Raw genomic sequence first — 20,474 nt, 5'->3', positions numbered from 1 at the left:
ACATATACTGGTAGGAGTTAAGGTAGAAAAGTATCACTGTGAAGTAAGTGCCATAGTTATGCCTGTATTTTTTCCAGTTATTTACCATGCACATTTTTACTTGTAAGTTGTTGTTTGTTTAATGTAAATGCATTCTTGGATCTTGTTTTCCACATCAATAAAATATCTGGATTGACACCCCTCCCCCTGCCAAAATAAATAAGTAAAGAGTATCCATTCATGGCAGGAGCTTTGGTGTCATTCTCTTGGCAACCATATACAGATTTGCTATGAGTGGGAATCGACTTGACAGAACGCAACAATAGTAATTCATGGTAAATTTTTGCATAAAGTTAAATTTAATTACTTTTCACATTAAAATAGCTTGTAATATAATTTTTAGATATTTTACTTGTTATTTAGAACATAAAGTGTAGAAACTATTGGGCTAGTGTGTTCCAATATTCACAATGTAAATATTCTCTGATCCTATGCTTTATCCTTCCCTGTAATTTCCTCCAATCTGTGCGGGGAAGGAAAATCATATAGAATGTTTTATGAATCAAAAAGATTAAGGACATTTAGTGGTGGCTTAAATCAGGGTAGATTAGGCTACGCTGCAATAACAAATCAAAGCAAACAAACAAGCAAAACAGCAAGGCTTAAAATAATTGAGTTTATTTTTCATTCATCCCAGGTCAACAAGACACTCTTCATGTTAGGCACTTCTCAATTAGTCACAGATACATCATTGTGACACATCACGTAACATTTGTCAAAGTAAAATGCATTAATTCTTTTTGCATTTATTTAGTTGCCAAGATAAATGACATGAAACTCCTGAATTTCATATGACAAAAGTGTATAATTGATTGCAGAAAGGAGCACCAAATACTATGACTAATAATATATTGTAAGGAGCTCTGGTAGCGTAGTGGTTACGAATCGGGCTGTGAACCACAAGGTCAGCAGTTCGAATCTACCAGCTGTTTTGTGGGAGAAAGATGAGGCTTTCTGCTCCTGTAAAGATTTACAGCCTCGGAAACCCTGTACAGGGTCACTATGAGTCGGAACCGACTCCACGGTATATAACAACAACAATAATACATTATGTGGGTGAATATGGGATCAAGAATATAAACTTTACTAGAAAAACTAATTTCCTTTGGAGTGAAATTAGAAAACCAACTCTTAATTCTTCAATAATTGTCTAAATATAGTCATATGAACTAAAGCGAACTTTCCAGGTTCCAGAATCTTTTCACATAAAATATTCTTATTTGTGAGGCAAACAAAACTGAGTAGTGACTAAGAGCTCATAGTGGAGTTAGGCATCTTGGTTTTAAATTTCAGTTTTAATATTTACTAGCTCGGTGACCAGAGACAAATTATATTACTTAATGTTTCCTTGTTTTAAAAATAAGGATAATCCTAATTCCTATTGATAATATCTGTGTGTACTTGTGTAAATAATAAAAGTGACAATGCATGGAAATGACAAACAATAACACTTAATACATCTATTTATTAGCTGTATTTTATTATCATTTTTATCAACAGTATCCCAATTCTTATCATCTAAATAAGCACCTAAAGAAATCTACAGAATCAACGTTTTTTTCCCTGTGGTTTACATGTTGTACTTGCTGAGTGCAGACAAATCAGTACCAACTCATAAGGACCCTATATAGTGTTTCTGAGGAGTGGCTGGTAGGTTTGAACCATCAACCTTGCAGTTAGCAGTCCAGTGCTTATCCTACAGAGCTACACAAGACTACAAAGTAGATGGCAAATTTGGGATTTGAAATGAGAGTTTTCTGGTTTGGAGACTTCGTTTATCATTCTAGTTTCACTTTATGTAAACACAAATTAACACATCACATGTGAATCTGTGTCTTCTACTCTATTTAACAAAAGATCTTTTCCTATGTGTTGATATACAAGGTTTTAAAAATGATTAGATGAGATTGGGAAATTGCGGAGAGAAACGAACACAAAGAGAAAGCAAACAGCTGAAGAGGCCCGGTGTAATTTGAAATGGTGCGAGGCAGCACATTGAGCAGAGGCGGGGAGACTGTGGTTTGCTCAGGAAACAAGAGTGATAGTGGCCAATCTGGTTGCACTGTGGGGCTCAGTTGTGACTGTCTGTACAAAGCATATTCAGAGAGTCGGAATAGCACTGTGGAGCATATATTGAAAGGAAGAGGAGAAAAATCTCTAAAGTCTTAAATCCAATATTTCTTTCTCCAACTGAAGAGAAGCAAAATCGCAACTGTAAGATTTTTGGTTTTTCTAATAGCTTGAGAGGTTGCTTATTTAAAGAAGTTGATGTGGTAAGTGATTTTAATGTTTTTTAGTATCTAAAAGCTCCTTCTTTAAAAAAAAATTATGTCAGATGATTGGATACAGTTCTAAGTTTCACAATCTATTTTAGGTTTGTTGATTACTCAAGTGTCTGGAAGCACAAATTGTACTATTAATGTTTGAAGTGTGTCTGAATCTTGGCTCAAAATGTTTCTTTGATTTCAGAAATCTGGTATGAAAGTTCAATTATTGATGGCTTTTTTTCCTCTAACCTTCACACATGAATTATCCTGAATTGAACTTCAGATTTTTTTCTTCCTGTATTTTTTTTTCCTGGTAGGGGTGTGGTGTGGTGTAAATGGAGGGTGAGAGTGTACTGTTTTAAGACAATTATGCATAATTCAATGTAAAATTCAGAGAATCATAATATTTTCAGTCAACCACCAAGTCCTATAGTATTCTACCCAAAATTCTGGAAAATGAGAAACTTGGAAAATTGAAAATAAAAGTTACAATACTTAGAGATAAATGTAAGCGATCAAATAGCATGCATAATTATGACCTTGAAGTTTCATTTCATTAAAAATTTTGATAATGCTTCTATTTATATATTCATATCCTCAAAGAATATTGCTTTACTGTTAAGGTATTATCAAATGTTCTATTTAATATTTTAAAGGATTTTCAAGACACTCATTGGGCATATTACAATAACTATTATTGTTGTTGCTGTTAAGTGCCTTTGAGTTGATTCCAGTTCATAGCAGTTCTGTATAGAGTTTCCGAGGAGTGGCTGGGATCTTGAACCGATGACCTTGTGGGTTCAAACCGACCTTGCAGTCCAGCGCATTAACCCACAGCCATTAGAGCTCTGCAATGAAAGGGATTTTCCTTTCTGTTGGGCAATCCAGGAAATATAACATATTAGCAACAAAGCATTGATGGTGATATTAAAAGCTTCTCTTAAGAGAAGCATTTTTATATCTGATACCTATTCAAGAAAGTAGATATAAAACAACTATTTCAAATTATTGCTTTTAATTTATTTTTTGATGCCAGACATATCAAGGATTTGTTTGCAGATTTTACTGCACAAAATATGAAAATACTTTAATTATTTTGATATTTCTCCTATGGGGGCACATTGGCACCATAGGATAAGCACTGAACTACAAACTTCAATGTCTGCTGTTTGAATCCATCAGCTGCTCTGTGGGAGAAACATGAGGCTTTCTGTTCCTGCAAAGATTTGGAAACCCTATACAGGATTGTTACAACTCATGGCACTCAACAACAACAACAACAACAATGGGGCTTATGTCTTTTTAGAATGGTTATTTGAGCTAAGAGCTAATGTTAAATGAGAAAATGGACGACAATGCCTGGCATTATTCCATGTTTATGTATCTCCACCTATGTTGTAATTCTTTACTTAATAAAATTTCTCAAATTATGTCTGCAAGTTATTCCACATTTTATGATGCGTAGAGAAAAACACTGATTTTTTTAAAAAATAGAAGCAGCATGTAGTCTTCTAGAAGTCTTAAGGAGAGTAAGAAAGGGAGGAAGGAAAGAAGAGTGGAAAATATTACCAGTTCTTCTCATCTTCATCTGTGTTCCTCTGGAGAGGAACACGCATTGTGAAAATGCTTCTGAGAAGTGGAAAATGTTATAAGTTCAAAAGTAGAATGGACAGAATATTCAAGGCATAATAGGGTGAGGGTGGGAAGAAAACATGAGTTTTCAGTACCAGCATTCAAATAAAATACAACAATAATAGCATTCTGGGAGTGCTGTGGCTCTGTAGGGTAAACACTAAGTTGGCAGTTGAAGCTCACCAGGTGTTTTCTGGGAAAATGATGTGCCTTTTTGTTTCTACAAAGATTTACAACCTGGAAAACCTATGAATCTGAACTCACTGGACAGTACTTAACAACAACAAGCAATATTTTAGAAACCAAATATATTAATCTTTTGCTGTGTCCATGTACTGAGATAGCAACTTTATTTGCATCATTTCATTTAATTGTGATAACAACTCTTTGAGGTAAATATTACATTTCTACTTCATGGATAAATAAATTTTAGAAAAGTTACTTTATTTGCCATGTTTGTAAAGCTGATAAATGGCAAGGTCAGGATTATATTATGTTTTTCTAGCTCCTAAGGTCATGTACTTACCCACTACATTTCAAAAGGTGAGGTAAATATCAAATTCTGATTATGTCTCTCCTCTCTCTTAACTCTTTATCACTTTCAGTCTTTCATTATCCATATCCATTATCTCTATTCCCTTTCTAATACTCATTCACATCCAGTTAGTTTCTCTTCCTCCTTGCAAATTTTCCTTCCTATATGTTTATGGAGACCTTTTTGTGGTAAGCCCTTGGTTGTTTATAGAAAGGTTGGTAGTTCAACCCACCCCTGCTTCTGTAAAGGTTTCCATGCTTGGAAGTTCTTGGGCAGTTCTACTGTATTCCATTGGGTTACTATGAGTCCAAATTGACAGCTATGTTTTTGTTTTTTTAATTTTTAATTTTTAAATTGTGTGGCACTGAAAGATAATGTGCTGGATCACAAGGTTAGTTTGAACTTCAGGGTGGGCAGTTCAAACTCACTAGCCATTCCTTGGAATCCCTATACAACATCACTATGAGTTGGAGCTAACTCAACAGCGCTTGACAACAACATGGTAACAAAGCTCATCTTTTTACTTGAAGGAATCTCCTTTGTTTGCTCCCTGTTATTGGTGGTGGAGGTGGTGGTTATGTGCTGTGGAGTCAATTATGACTCATAGCAACCCTGTACAGGGTTTCCAAGGCTGTACATTTTTACAGGAGCAGAAAGCCCCATCTTTCTCCCGTGAAACAGCTGGCAGTTTTGAACTGCTGACCTTAAGGTTTGCAGCCTCATTTGTAACCACTATGCTACCAGAACTCTTTCTGTCTTATTACTCCCATTTACATATACATGTTGATTCGCACTACTCTAATTTGTGACTTCATAGTTGACATTTGACTTAGTACCTTTTCAACTTTCAAGCAATCAGCTTTCCAGGGCTGATAATGCAACTAATGTGCATTTACCTACATATACAAATTGCTGTTGGATGACATCTGTTCTGATTGGTCAGTGTCTTGGTTGTTAAATATTTTGGTTGTTAAATAGATTGGTTGTTAAATATTTTGTGCATCACTTCTGTAACTCTTGTTGTTTGTTGAAAACTTTCAAATCTCTCTGTTTTCCTTAATAATTATCATGTTTTTATTGCTTTCATATTCCATTATGGTTTAAAAGTGTTGCTTCAAATTTAGTTTGTCTCCAAATTAGCTTTCTTAGACCAGGACTGCCTCTATATTGTATTATTAGTGGTAATGGCATTAGCATTTTTCCTCTCAAACTTCACATTGCAGAGTCCCCTTAAGATAGGTGTCATATACTTTCTTTTATTATTGTTAATTTATTTTTGTGTGGATGTGTTCCATTTGTGAGTTAATATCTCTTCTTGTTGTTGTTATGTGCCATGGAGTCGGTTCAGACTCAGAGATCTTGTATAGGTGTTCCAAGGAGCAGCTGGTGAGTTTGAACCACCGACCTTGCAGTCCAGTGCACACCAGAGCATCTAACATCTTTAGAAATAAGTGAAAAAAAATATAGGGAGATTTAGTCTTAATAAAAAATTTTATGTACTTCAATGTACTCCAAAGTATTACCATCTCATAATTGATATGTAATTGATATAAAATTATTAATCATTTTCCTTTTTTATATTTTATACTGTCTTAGAAAGACAGAGTATATTTTATTTTTTATAACACATCAAATGCTTAGTAGTGAAACATTTCTAATGATTACTATATTTTGACTCACATTCTAGAGTTCTGTCAGAAACACTGATATAATATTATGAACAGCAACTCATAGTTATATTTATTATTAAATTCTGGCTTCCTTACTTAATGTAGGAACTTTAATAGTTAATTTATTCAAGTTCTCTGGGCCTTAATTATTTGACGTGTAAAAAGAGTGGAGTGTATTACATAATTTTTGGCGGATTGTTCATTTGTTTATAAATAATCATTAAGAACATAAACCATGTTATGCCACTCTCTTCCACAATACCTGGCACTTTGAGTTTGTATGTGGCAGCCATTTATAGAGCACATCAGCCATTATGTCTGTCATTTTTCTAGGTTCTGTGGATATTATATTTAAAGTCTACCTTCAAGAAACTTGATCCAGAAGGATGGACATGTTGTTGTTAGGTGCCATTGAGCCAGTACCAACTCATAGCGACCCTATGTACAACAGAATGAAACACTGCCCGATCCTAGTCTAACTATAAAGGTTCAAATGCTCCATGGGAGAAACATGAGGCTGCCTGCTTCTGTAAAGATTTACTCTCAAAAACTCTGAGGATCACTATGACTAAGAAATCAACCCCTGTGGCATTAGCTTTGGTTTGGGGGTTTTATAGTACTCCTGAAACCCCTTCCCAAAGCCTGTTGTACTTCCTCATTTTAATAAATGAGCTCACTATCAAAAATCTATGTTTAATTTCTCTCTGTTTTCTTATTCCTCAGCTCTAATCTCTTTGAAAATCTATTACATCTCTACATCTGAATCATATTACATCTGTGGTCTGATCTACTTCAGGCAACTTGCCTCTTTGCTAGTTGTTGTTGTTGATAAATACAGCCTTATATAGGGTTTCCAAGGAGTTACTAGTGGGTTTGAACTACCCACCTTGTGGTTAGCAGTCTAGTACTTATCCCCCAGCGTCACACCAGGCCTCCTAAACAAATCTTCTAACAAATCTCCTTACCTCTACTCTTGTACTCCTATAGTCTAATTCTTCAGAGCATCAAGAGTGATTTTCTTTTTAAGAATATCAGAGTATGTCATCTTCCATTCTTACAGCCTCAACGTCTCTTTTTCTTTATGCTCTACAAGGCCTATTTCTCTGGCCTTACTCATCTCATTTTGCCTCTCCTACTCATTTGTACTTTAGCTAAACTGTGTGTGTCTGTTCCTTAAATACTCTACACTTTTTCTTACTTTGCACTTCAACTTTTGCTGTTTTCTTCCTCTAGATTGCTCTTTCTCTGATCTTAAAATGGTGAGCTTTTCCTAATCCTTCAAATAACTACTGAAAATCACCTCCTTGGAGTGGCCTTTCCTAACTCTTCAGTCTAAAATATACTGACAGAGAAGTCACTTTTGATTTTATTATCCTATCATTTCATACTATTTCTCATTGCTATCTCAAATTAATTTATTATTGCTATTAGCGTAGTGGTTACGAATCGGGCTGTGAACCTTAAGGTCAGTGGTTCGAAACTACCAGCTGCTCTGCGGGAGAAAGATGAGGCTTTCTACTCCCGTAAGGATTTACACCCTCGGAAACCCTGTACAGGGTCGCTATGGGTCGGCTCCGACTCGAAGGCACTTAACAACAACAACAACAACAATAATTGTTATTATTAAAGAAGTAAGTCCTGGTGGTACACTGTGTTAAGCATTAGGATGATAACCCATAGGTTGGAGGTTCAAAGCCTCCAGTCACTCTGCAGGAGAATGATTAGGCAATCTGCTTCCATAAAGATTTACAGCCTGAGAAACCTAATGTCCTATAGGATTGCTTTGAGTCTGAACAGACTGGATAATAGCGAATTTAGTTTGGATTTATTATTGCTATTATCTTTATTCATCATGTAATAAATAATGTAACCTCCCTCTTTGCATCTTGAATATCATTCACAGTGCTTGCAAAAAGTACATTCAGTACTTGTTGAATGGATGAATTACACTTTGCCCACTTGTGCTATTATTCTCTTTGGAAAGAGATTTAGTTTACATGAAAAGGAAAGGCATGCAAATTACTCTCTTTGGTGTTTTATCAGGTTCAAAAGATATTTGTTTGTGGAAGGAAAAACCTATTGTTGTAGTCATTAAACATTGCATTTGTTGAAAGGAGGATGGGGGTATTCTGTTTTTCCAATTGATAGGCATTCAATTTCTAAATAACTTAAGTCTAAATGCAGATTGTAAGTCACTAAAATTTTTTGGGAAGTAAAAAACTACATTGAAGCATTACAAATATCTTCAAATAAATATTTAAGGCAATATTTTCACTGTGAAAATATTAACTTCTGTTAAGGAAGGACCTCAGAAACAAGATCTAATCCTAATTAAATAACACATGAATGAAGACTGTTTGCATATATACAATGCCAGATGCTTGAAAAAGCTAATATTCCCTCAATAGGAAAAACATTAAGTTCTGAAAGGTCATTTAGAATGTTTCCCTGGGAGATTTTATGGCTGTTCTTCACCTGTTAATATTGTTATTGATAATTCTTTACAGATTATGAATCAACAGTTTCTACTCATGTTATTTATTTATTAAGTATTTATTCATGTTAACATTTACTTTGTAAACTACACTTCTTACAGGAATATAAATAGTTGCTGAAAAGAACATTGCTGGCTTCAAAGCAAAATGAAGTTCTTTCTATTACTCTCAGTCATCGGATTCTGCTGGGCTCAGTATGCCCCACATACCAAACCAGGAAGAACATCTATTGTCCATCTGTTTGAGTGGCGCTGGGATGATATTGCTCTTGAATGTGAGCGATACTTAGCTCCCAATGGATTTGGAGGAGTTCAGGTGAATATTGTTTATTGTATTCATTATAGAATTTACAGTGCTTACAGTAAATGTGGCTTTAAACTGAATCTGTGAAGTTGAGACAACTCTATTTCACACGTAAGTACTCTGAATGAGACAGTTTTCTGAAAAAGAAAAAAAATTTCAGTATTATTAGCAACTTTATGTTTTGGTGTTGATATGATCTTTCTTTACCAAGACATTTCCAATGCGTTGTTAATATTTTCAAGTTTGTAAAGAAATGTAATTGCAGATGCTTTAGACTATTTATTCATTTCAACACATGCAATGATATAAATTATGCCATAATTTCATTCTCATTAAGATTATTTTATTCATAGATCTCTCCACCCAATGAAAATGTTATAATTAATAATCCTTCAAGACCTTGGTGGGAAAGATACCAACCAATTAGCTACAAGTTATGTACGAGATCTGGAAATGAAGATGACTTCAGAAATATGGTGACCAGATGTAACAATGTTGGTGTAAGTGAATTATAGTTTTCTTAAAAAATATTATTTAGGAAAATAATTTCTCTTTCTTGCTCTTTGTTCCACTTAAGCAGAAAGTTTCCCATAGTTAATTCTCTTTAAAAGTTCACTTCACGTTTTAGCCATAAACAAACATTTATAATTACATCATGTTCCATATTTGTAAATATTTTCATATGTGCCATATATCTGTTAAAGAAGATGTAAGCTGAAATTTAAAGCTGAATGTACACACAGAGCAAAATAAAACTTTTAATCCTTACAATTACAAACATTTCTTGGCAACACTTTTCTATTAGAAATTGCACATTCCAAAAAGTTGAACAATGAAGCTGAAAGTTAATGGAATTTTTCCGTGAAATTTTGGAAGCTTTCTTGTATATACTGTCACTTTTACTTGACTTTTGTATCCACCCAAAATTAATTAATCTTTTCCCCCATATAATGATAAATGACTATTTTCTATTTTTGCTGAGGAACATATGAAAGACTAATGTTTACCTTTCCTTCTTCAAATGCTAAGTAGAGAAAAGAGGTTGGCTGCTTCTTTCTAAGGGTGACCAGTGAAATTTCAAAATATCATAATCTTTCCCGTCTCAACTGATACTAATTTCCCAAAAAAGTTCATTAAATCTTTTCATAGTTATGGAAGCTTCTGGTGCTTTTAGTTTATCATATTTGTAAATATTTACCAAAGCAGCTGGAAAACATGTAAGTCTTCAGTTTATATTCTTTTCACACTTGACCTTTGCTCTCTAAGGAACATAAATTAAAAAACAACAAAGAATCATTTTGGGATTTTATTTATATGCTGGAAATTTTAATCAGCAATGTTTTATTTCTACCTCTTTCTAAGTCAAACTGAAATGGGAACTTTGCATTTCAGGTCCGTATTTATGTGGATGCTGTAATTAATCACATGTGTGGAAATGGTGTGAGTGCAGGAACGAGCAGTACTTGTGGAACCTACTTCAACCCTGGAAAAAGGGATTTTCCATCAGTTCCATTCTCTGGATGGGATTTTAATGATGGTAAATGTAGAACTGGAAGTGGAGACATTGAGAACTATAATGATCCTTACCAGGTAATTTCTGGGGGGAAAAAAAAAAAAGCAATTTGAATAAAGAATTGCCTATATCTTTAATTATCGTATTGTTGTTAGGTACCAGAGTCAGTTCTAGCTCGTAGTAACTCTATGAACAACCGAACAAAACACGGGCCAGTCTTGTTGCCAGGTTTGAGCTCATTTTTGCAGCCATTTTCTCCAGCCATCTCATTGAAGGTCTGCCTCTTTTTCACTAACCTTGTACTTTACCAAGCATGCACTCCAGGTCCCTCCTTCTAACGTGTCCAAAGTACGTGAGCAAAAGTCTTGCTTCTAAGGAGCATTCTGGCTATACCTTCCAAGGCTGATTAGTTCCTTCTGAACATCCATGATATATTCATTATTGTTGACTAATTCCATTCAAAAGCACCAGCTTTTCTTTGGTCTTTTCCTTATTTAGTCTCCACCTTTTGAATGCATATAGGTGCCTAAGGTCAGGTGCACCTTAGTCCTCAAAGTGGCATCTTTGCATTTTAACATCCTTAACAGATCTTTTGCCACAGATTTGCCCAATGCAATAGATCCTTTGATTTCTTTATTGCTGCTTATGGGCATTGGTTGTGGAGTTAAGTAAAATTAAGTTCCTGACAACTTCATTCTTTTCTCCATTCATTATTATTTTGTTTATTTTTATGGCTGTGAGACTGTGTTTTCCTTTGCGTTGTGGTGTAATCCATATTAAAGGCTATTGTCTTTGATCTTCAGTAAGTACTTCAAGTCCTTTTAACCTTCAGCAATCAAGGTTGTGCCACTTGCATATTGCATGTTCTTAATGTCACCCTCTAACCCTGATGCTGTGTTCCTCTTTTTGTCAGACAGTGTCTTGAATTATCGGCTCAGCATACAGATTGAATAAGTATGGTGAACACATACAACCCTGTAACACCTTTTTCCTACTTTTAACCCATTCCTATTAATATGTCCAAAGTATGAGAGAAGTCTTGCTTCTAAGTAACATTCTGCCTGTACCTCTTCTAACAGACTTGTTTGTCTTCTGGCAGTCCATGGTACTTTCAATATTCTCCTACACCACAACTGAAATTTGCTCAGCATACAGACTGAAAAAGGATGGTGAAAAGATGCAATCCTGAAACACCTGTTTCCTACTTTTAAACACCTGTATCCCTTTGTTCTCTTTGAATGACTGCCTCTTGGATTATGAACAGATTCTGCATGCATAACCGTTGTTTTTAGGTACCAAGTTGGTTCCAACTCATAGTGACCTTCTGCACAACAGAACAAAACATTACCTGGTCCTGCACCATCCTCTCAATTGTTATGTTTGAGCCCATTGTTGTTGCCACTTTGCCAATCCATCTTGTTGGAATTTTCCTCTTTTTCACTGACCCTCCATTTTTCCAAGCATGATGCTCTTCTTCAGGGACTGGTCCTTCCTGATAATATGTCCAAAGTACAAGAGACAAAGTCTTGCCAATCTCACTTCTAAGGGACATTCTGACTGCACTTTAAGTCATGACTTGTTGTTAAGTGCCATTGAGTCGATTGGGCAGGTTTCCAAGACAAGGTATAACTTGTTGTACTTAAGTGCTGTTGAGTCAGTTCTGACTCATAATAATCCTGTATAGGGTTTCTGAGGAGCGTTTTGGGGTTTTACCTGCTGACCTTGAGGTTAGCATTCTTGTGCTTATCCTGTAACGCCACTCCAGGACTCCAAGACATAACTAAGTGTTCTTAACCAAATACCTATAGTTTATTAAGTTTTGTTTTAGATAGATTTAGATTTTCTAGGAGAACAGACAGATTCCAGGTCTAACAGACTTAGAAAAGAAAGAAAACAAGAAGGAAATTCAGAGAACTAAGAATAATTCCAGCCAATTAAAAAGCTGATCCACTTGTTTGCAACATTCTTCATTTATATGGTACACAACAATTCAAAGTTATGTCTATACTAGGAGGCCAATGCTTCCATGCCTAATGCAAAGAAGACACTCTAGAAATATCTGTGTTGTTGTTTGTTAAGTACCATTGAGTCAGTTCCAACCCATAGTGAATCAGTACAGGGTTTCCAAGGAGTGACTGGTGAATTTGCATCACCAACCTTGCAGTTCAAACCAACCTTGAGGTGCTGCATTTATCCTACAGCACCACACCAAGACTTCAGAAATATGTGTAGTTCTTAAATGACCCTGCACAGAGTTTCTGAGGACCTGTTGTTTGGTTTGAACCACTGACCTTGTGGTTTGATGAATAAATGATGGCATATCAGATAAAAAGTGATTTTTTAAATGTATCAATCACAACGTTTTTACATTAACAGGTCAGAGACTGTCGTCTGGTTGGTCTTCTTGATCTTGCACTGGAAAAAGACTATGTTCGTTCCAAGGTTGCTGAATATCTGAACCACCTCATTGACATTGGTGTGGCAGGATTCAGAATTGATGCTTCCAAGCACATGTGGCCTGGAGACATGAAGGCAATTTTGGATAAATTGCATAATCTAAACACAAGCTGGTTCCCTGAAGGAAGTAAACCTTTCGTTTATCAGGAGGTACATCAATACATATATGTGCATATAAAATAATTTATTTCATTAGAAAATAAATGGCAGATTTTATTAAATATGTGTGTAGGCTAGTGGCTAAGTCATTTATATAAACAGAGATTTAAATTTTTAATTTTTTTACCTCCTTTTATTAAAAGACAGTATAGCTAATTCTTTATCATAAGTTATTTGAAAGTGCAGGTAATTTATTTATGCTGAAAATTTTACTGTTTAATTTACCATTTCTCCAGAGGTCATATGGAAGGTTGAGAATAATATAGTTGTTATCTGGAGCTAAGCTATCAGAGCCTGAAGCATTTGGGCAAATTGATTAACCTTTCTGTGAAACAATTTTTCATATGACGAAAGGAGCTAATGATAATTGTTATGTCTTAGTTTTCTTTGCAGAATTAAATGAGTTAATATTTATCAAGCACTTGGAAATGCTGCTAGACAGATAATGTTGATGTTGCTGTTAAGTGCTGTTGAGTTGGTTATGACAATAGGCCCAACTTGTTTTCATAGATTTTTTTTTTTTTTTTTTAAGTACTGTAGCATACACTCTAGTTAATAAATAAACATTTTGAAATAAGGAAAACTATTTTGAACATTTCATAAATCTAAGTACTTGAAACTATTTCCTATGTGTTAATTTGCTGGATCGAATGCTTTGCAGTTCTTATGAAAAATAATATTCTGTTTTCTATATTTCTACTAGGTAATTGACTTGGGTGGAGAGCCAATTAAAAGCAGTGAATACTTTGGAAATGGTCGTGTGACAGAATTCAAGTATGGTGCAAAACTGGGCACAGTTCTGCGCAAGTGGAATGGAGAGAAGATGGCTTACTTAAAGTACATATAACATGATTTTTATTTGAATTATTTCACAGGACTATTAGATGTATTTTCTCAGTATGAGTTATCTTCTTAGAACCTTTGTTTAATTTAGACAAGTGTCTAGGATTCAAACATGGTAGTAAGTATTATAAATCCCCAAACTCCATTGGACCATTGCTATTGTGCTAATTAATCACAAAAAGGTATGTCTAGAAACTCAAAAGATAACCTAGAGATACAGGGTTGCTATGAATAGATTCAATGGCAGTGGGTTAGTGCATATGGTATGATTAGATGAGGCTTGGCTAATATTTCTATGTACTCTAGTATGGTCAAGTTATTATTAAAATGATCTTGCCATCTTAAGGAGGGCCATGCTATAACATTTTTATATACATCAATTAATCTGAAATATTAAAATGTATACAAGAATACAGTATTGAAACCTTATTTTAACTTAGTTTTCCATTCTTTATAATGTGGTATGGATGTTGATCCTTTTAAATCCATCTAAACTACAATATATTGAATTCCTAAAAAGAACATTTCTGTAACAAAATCTTATATTTTTAATGTGGAATACAACAAACCCATACATACATATAAATGCATTTGAAGATAATCCTTATATATGTACCTATGTAGTTTATGTATAACATACAACCCTAACAACAGAATAGCTATTTAATTGGAGAGAGAATTTAATGTGAGGATGGCTATGCAAAAGAGAGATACACAGTTATTCTGTTATTTTTTTTATCAAAATAGGAACTGGGGAGAAGGCTGGGGTTTCATGCCTTCTGACAGAGCACTTGTCTTTGTGGATAATCATGACAATCAGCGAGGACATGGAGCTGGAGGAGCATCTATTCTTACATTCTGGGACCCTAGGTAGGAACAAAAATTCCCACTCTTTGTCTATCTTTTAATGAAAAATTAAAAATTATAATCCTCTTCTATGATAACATCATTTTGTAATTTTCAGACTGTATAAAATGGGAGTTGGATTTATGCTTGCTCATCCCTATGGAGTTACTCGAGTAATGTCAAGCTTCCGTTGGCCAAGATATTTTGAGAATGGAAGAGTAAGTTTTTGAGTTATCCAAAATACCTTCTTTTCGAGAAAGGGAAGGAATTTTTTGTTTAACATGATGCTATTACATTCACTACTTACTTATTTATGTTGTTGTTGTTACGTGCTGTTGTGTCGATTCTAACCCATAGAGACCCTGTACAGAGTTTCCATGGTGGGTTTGAACTGCAGACCTTGTGGTTTGCAGACCAGTGCTTATCCTACACACCATGAGATATTTGTTTATTTATTTTTAACTTTTTATTATTAATTGAGTGAAGATTTACAGACAAGATCATCAGCTTTACATCAACAATTTATACACTTTGTTTCATCTCAAGGATTACAATCCCTTTCCTGGAACAACAATTAGGTTAGGTCTTCCCTGTGGCTCCCCATTTACATCTTTTTTTTTTTTTTTAATGTTTTATTGAATTATGTGATAGTTTACATGGGAGAACATTAGCTGTACATTCATCCTATCGTGTATTGTTACATTGCCTTGGTTACAGTCCCTTCCATGCTCCCCATTTACATCTTATATTTCACAAATGAACAAGGCAAACATATTTGATGTACACATACAAAACAAAAAATATACAATCATTTAAATGTCCAAAGGGCATATTCTGAAAGTCAGCCTCCCGCCCGCAGGCACAAAGTCTTACTTAGTCCACGGGCCTAGAGCCTGCAACTGCTCTGTCTCTTCATGCCACTGCCTCTGCCACCGTCTCTTCTGTTGCCAGTCTCATGCTCCACTCATGCTCTTCCTTTTTGATGGTCCTAGGATTGTCTGTTCCTGAAATGAAAAATTAACTACTTACACATCTTCTACAATTACAGTTGTGACAATCACAATTAATCCTGCTAACAATTACTCACGTATGAGTCATAAAATCCTATCACCATCACCATCCCCCATTCCTTTCACCAGAATCATATGGAAAAGAGGGAAACTATTCATTGGGAATTCTACCTTACCCTATTCATTCTGAAACTAAGTACACTTACAGAAGCTTGTAAACCAAACACTTCATGCCTTTATAGCGCCCCCCCCCCACCATTTTTGATAGCAAATGTCTAAATTTCTCATCCTGTCAACCCAGTACAAAAAAAGTTGATTCTTTGATGTGAAGAATCTTTTCATTATACTGGATTTTTGAGCAACTGCATCCATAAGCAAAAGTCTAACAATTTGTACTTGCTCACAGTACATGGAATACTTATTAAGTATAAACTTGATTCAAGACTCTGATTTAAGCAATATAGTGGATATTGTGGATATAAAAGAATAAAAATTCATGGTTTCTGTTATCAAAGCATATGTAAGCTATTTCAGAATTATGACATCTATATCTCCTCTTCCCCAAATTCTTAAAAATAAGAGAAAATACACCAAATAAACATATACTTTTTCATAGGTATGTATTTCATAGGGTAGATACGAGAGTTATGCAAGTTAACATTTGTAAAGAACTTAGACTTGTGCCTGCCAATAGTAAAAGCAACAAGAATATTTGCTGAATATTTTTTGAAAAGTTCTTTGTAGTGCAAAGCAAAGACAGCAGTGGAGGCCGAAGTTAAATATGGAAAGTTTGTTGTATAATAAAGGGAGTTGTATACTTATATATTAAGAGAAATTTGCAGAACATTGCAGGAAATATAAGAATTAGAAAAAATACTTGGGGTATGGTAAAGACATGAATCTGACTAGTGTTTTTAAAAAGGAATTGATATATAAGATTTTAATGGCATTTGGAATTCTGAGGCAAGATTTTAATTTTAAACTGAAATTTTCAGAAGTAGCATCATTGAACAATTTTGTACTTCAAGCAGAAAAGCTTCTTCATTACAAACCAGGAAGATTTTTTATTAATTTCTTCTAGATTCTTTTCTATTTGAGAAGATCACTACTTTGTATAGCTTCGATATTTAGAAGGCATATCTTTATATTGAATCAACTTCATAAAATAAGGTATTATTTATGACCTTAGGAGTCATAGACAGCACTTGTTTCTTTTTTACTTCATAACTTTCCTTCAAATATTTGTTGGAATTTAAGTTTCCAAGACTTCTCCCTGCTAATAATAATACTTAGTTTTAACTAGTATTCATATTATGATATGATTTCCACACTAAAGACCCACCTAGACTTTTTTGTGTTTTTTGGCCCCCTGCAATTTTCTTTAAAAGTCTGAATCAGAAAAAGGTAACATTTAAAACATGGTTAATTTAGTAAATAAAATTATGGTGGAATAATTAGAACTTTTTTTCAAAAGGAAGAATAAAGCTAATATTTGTTTGTCGATTATCAAATTCAAAGTACTTTTTATAATAAGTTATATCATTTGCTATAGCAATCAATAATATATCCATTTACAGATGAAGAAACTTAAGCTCAGAAAAATCAGGCATATTGGTTAACGTTTTTCATTTATAATAGTGCCTATCTTTTAATCCTGGTTTTCTGGCACTAAAGTTTTTGCATTTTCAGTGGCATAGTATTGCTTATAGTGATGCTGATAAGCCATTGCAATTTCTTGGAAAGAAAATGAAAGGATAGAAAAATCTTATCCCTATTTGATGTACAATCCTGGAGAATACAAGACTGGAAAGAGGACTTGGTAAAAGGCTGCAAAAACACTCAAGGAATTAGATTGTAAATATAGGCACTGCATAGACAAAAAAAAAAAAAAAAAAATCAGGAAAGATTAGATTTGGTGTACTGAAAAGCAAGAGGCAACTGTATATAGTGTTCAGAATCTGAGCTTCTTTTCTTCTTCACATATTAAGGACATTAATGATTGGATTGGGCCACCAAATAGTGATGGAGTAATTAAAAGAGTTACAATTAATCCAGATACTACTTGTGGCAACGACTGGGTCTGTGAACACCGATGGCGTCAAATAAGGTGGGGATATTTATTAAGAGCTATTGCCTACAATGGACTTTGTTCATCTTTATTTACAATTATTCATTATTTTATTTATTTATTTATTTATTTATTTATTTATTTATTTATTTATTTGTTTATTTTTAAGGAACATGGTTATTTTCCGTAATGTAGTTGATGGCCAGCCTTTTTCAAACTGGTGGGATAATGGAAACAACCAAGTGGCTTTTGGAAGGGGAAACAGAGGATTCATTGTTTTTAACAATGATGATTGGTAAGTAGATAAAAATTTAGAACAATAGTTTATACTATTATGTTCTTAGATTCCTGGTGTGGAATAAGCACTGGACTGCTAACTGTAAGGTGGGCAGTTCGAGTTCACCAACTTCTCCTGGAAAGCTATACAGGGGTCACCCTGAGTCAGAACCAACTGAACAGCTTAACAACAGCAATAACTATTTTCTTGGTTTAGATTTTTTCTCTTCCTCCTTTCTTTTCTGGATCCTGAAAAATCCTTTCAATCAGTAGATTAAGAAAATTAGCAATCAGAAAAAAGAATCTTAAGTGTGATGAAGACCCTTATTCTCTTGGTGTCCTATTTATAAGGACTTTCTATTATTAGTTAACTTCATTTTGTGTACCCTTACATTATACATGGGCATACAGTGCACATGCATATGCACACACATGCATCCTACACAAAATACCCAAAGTCATTAATGTTGTTGCTAGGTACCGTTGGGCTCAATGTGACTCAATGTGAACAACAGAATGAAGCACAGCCTGGGCCTGTGTCAGTCTCACAGTCATTGTGTTAATCCATCTCTTTTACCCTCTACTCTACCAAACGTGATGCCTTTTTCCAGGGACTGGGCCCTTCTGAGAACATGTTTGAAGTAAGAAAGAAAAAGTTTTGCTATCCTGGACTCTAAAGAACATTCTGGCTAAAAAAGAAAAGAAAAGAAGAGATTTCTGAAAAAATAATCAAATCGAAATTCTTGGGAGGAATCAGTATTTAATTGTTTATTGTTGTTGTCGATGCTAAGTGCCATGAAGTTGCTTCTGACTCATATACAGCGCAACACCAGGTCTCCTTTCTAAGTTTGTTGCTGTTGTTATGTGCAATTGAGGTGGTTCCGACCCATAGCGACTCTGTATAGGGTTTCCAAGGAGCAGCTGGTGAGCTTGAACCGTCGACCATGTAGTTTAAACTGATTTTGCAGTCCGGTGCATTAACCCACAGTGCCACAACAGGACTGCTTTTTAAGTTTAGATGAGGACAAATTTAAAGTATTCTTGTTTACCAAACAATAATTTTACTTAAATGTTGCAACTCCCTGAAAATTTCCCTAATACTCTTCAATCTTAATCTTATGGTAATAACTCACTATACTAATGAATTAATACAATTTTTTTCTGTCCTGATCAGTTATACATTTTTTTTTTTTTGTCCTGATAAATCTATTTACATCTACTAGAGCAGTATTTCTGATGGATTTTTTTTTTTCTCACTGGTACTTTCATTCCTTAGAGTAGTCTGGTACAAACTTCAGCTGTTTCTTTGTTGTAAAGGTAGTCTGTGTTCTTGCATTTAATAGTGATGAATTCAATTTATATCTTAAATTTTATTTTACAGGCCATTATCTTTAACTTTGCAAACCGGTCTTCCTGCTGGCACATATTGTGATGTCATCTCTGGAGATAAAGTTGGTGACAATTGCACAGGAATTAAAATTCATGTTTCTGGAGATGGGAATGCTTATTTTTCCATTAGTAACTCAGCTGAGGATCCATTTATTGCAATTCATGCTGAATCTAAACTATAAAGCTCAAATTAAATATATCTACTGAAAAGAATACCTGTGTATGTCTTTTAATCTACAGACTTAATTCTCCTAATTCATTATTTCCATTTTAGTTAAAGATATAGTAAATAATCAACTTGAAAAACTCAGAAAAGCATATCCAGTCACCTAAAATTTTATAATAATAAGGTAACTTCAAATAACAGTTTGTTATGAGTTGGAAGACTCATTGACCTAATGGTCAGTTAAATTTCTAAGCACTCAGAAAGGCATCTTAACAAATATGTTTATTGTCATTAATACTATTTGCCCAGACCTGTATCTTTAATGCACACCTGTCTGTAATTCTTCTGTAGAATGTGTCCAACAAGTTTATTATTATGATGATCCCCATGAAAAGTCATAGCATTTGACAATATGAAAGCACTTTTGTAGTCAGCAAAGTTAAAAAATAAAAAGAAACCTAATTATAGAATCTCAATTTTAAAATATATTTGTCTCTCAGAAATCTTGTCTTCTTTAGACTCTTTTCTATTATAATGGCTTGACTTAATACTATTGTAGTGTTTTTTGTTCCTTCTCTTAACTGCTAATATAGATGCTTATTTAGTGCTTTCATTGCAGCACATACACCTTACTCACTGGTGTTAAGTGCTGTGGAGTTGGTTCTGAATCATAGCAACCCTATACATGGTTTCCACGGACCAGCTGGTGGGTTTGAACCTTCAACTTTGTGGTTCACAGTCCAATGCTTATCCCACAGCTCCACACCAAGAATCCTCCCTAATCATGTAGCTACTTATTCTTCTTC

The 20,474-nt window shown here is 34.4% G+C and overlaps 1 protein-coding gene across 2 annotated transcripts; it reads left to right on the top strand.

Moving 5' to 3' along the window:
* The first annotated feature begins 663 nt into the window (after nucleotides 1-663).
* On the top strand, nucleotides 664-19,717 carry AMY2A (amylase, alpha 2A (pancreatic)). 2 transcript variants are annotated; one of them, XM_006830898.1, is made up of 11 exons: nucleotides 664-676; nucleotides 8,740-8,953; nucleotides 9,295-9,441; nucleotides 10,334-10,531; nucleotides 12,831-13,061; nucleotides 13,774-13,907; nucleotides 14,661-14,783; nucleotides 14,878-14,977; nucleotides 17,758-17,876; nucleotides 18,007-18,132; nucleotides 19,495-19,717. In XM_006830898.1, exons 2-11 carry the CDS (start codon nucleotides 8,786-8,788, stop codon nucleotides 19,682-19,684), a joined length of 1,536 nt encoding a protein of 511 aa, XP_006830961.1. In that variant the 5' UTR covers nucleotides 664-676; nucleotides 8,740-8,785; the 3' UTR covers nucleotides 19,685-19,717. The 2 variants fall into 2 exon arrangements, with proteins under 2 accessions (XP_006830961.1, XP_006830960.1); XM_006830897.1 differs by lacking the exon at nucleotides 664-676 and having other exon boundaries at nucleotides 8,553-8,953.
* Nucleotides 19,718-20,474: the final 757 nt, after the last annotated feature.

Source organism: Chrysochloris asiatica, unplaced genomic scaffold, assembly GCF_000296735.1.
Source record: "Chrysochloris asiatica unplaced genomic scaffold, ChrAsi1.0 scaffold00002, whole genome shotgun sequence".
In the NCBI taxonomy this organism is placed as follows: domain Eukaryota; kingdom Metazoa; phylum Chordata; class Mammalia; order Afrosoricida; family Chrysochloridae; genus Chrysochloris; species Chrysochloris asiatica.
The sequence above is the reverse complement of the archived record's forward strand: the minus strand, read 5'-3'. Positions and strand labels throughout refer to the sequence as shown.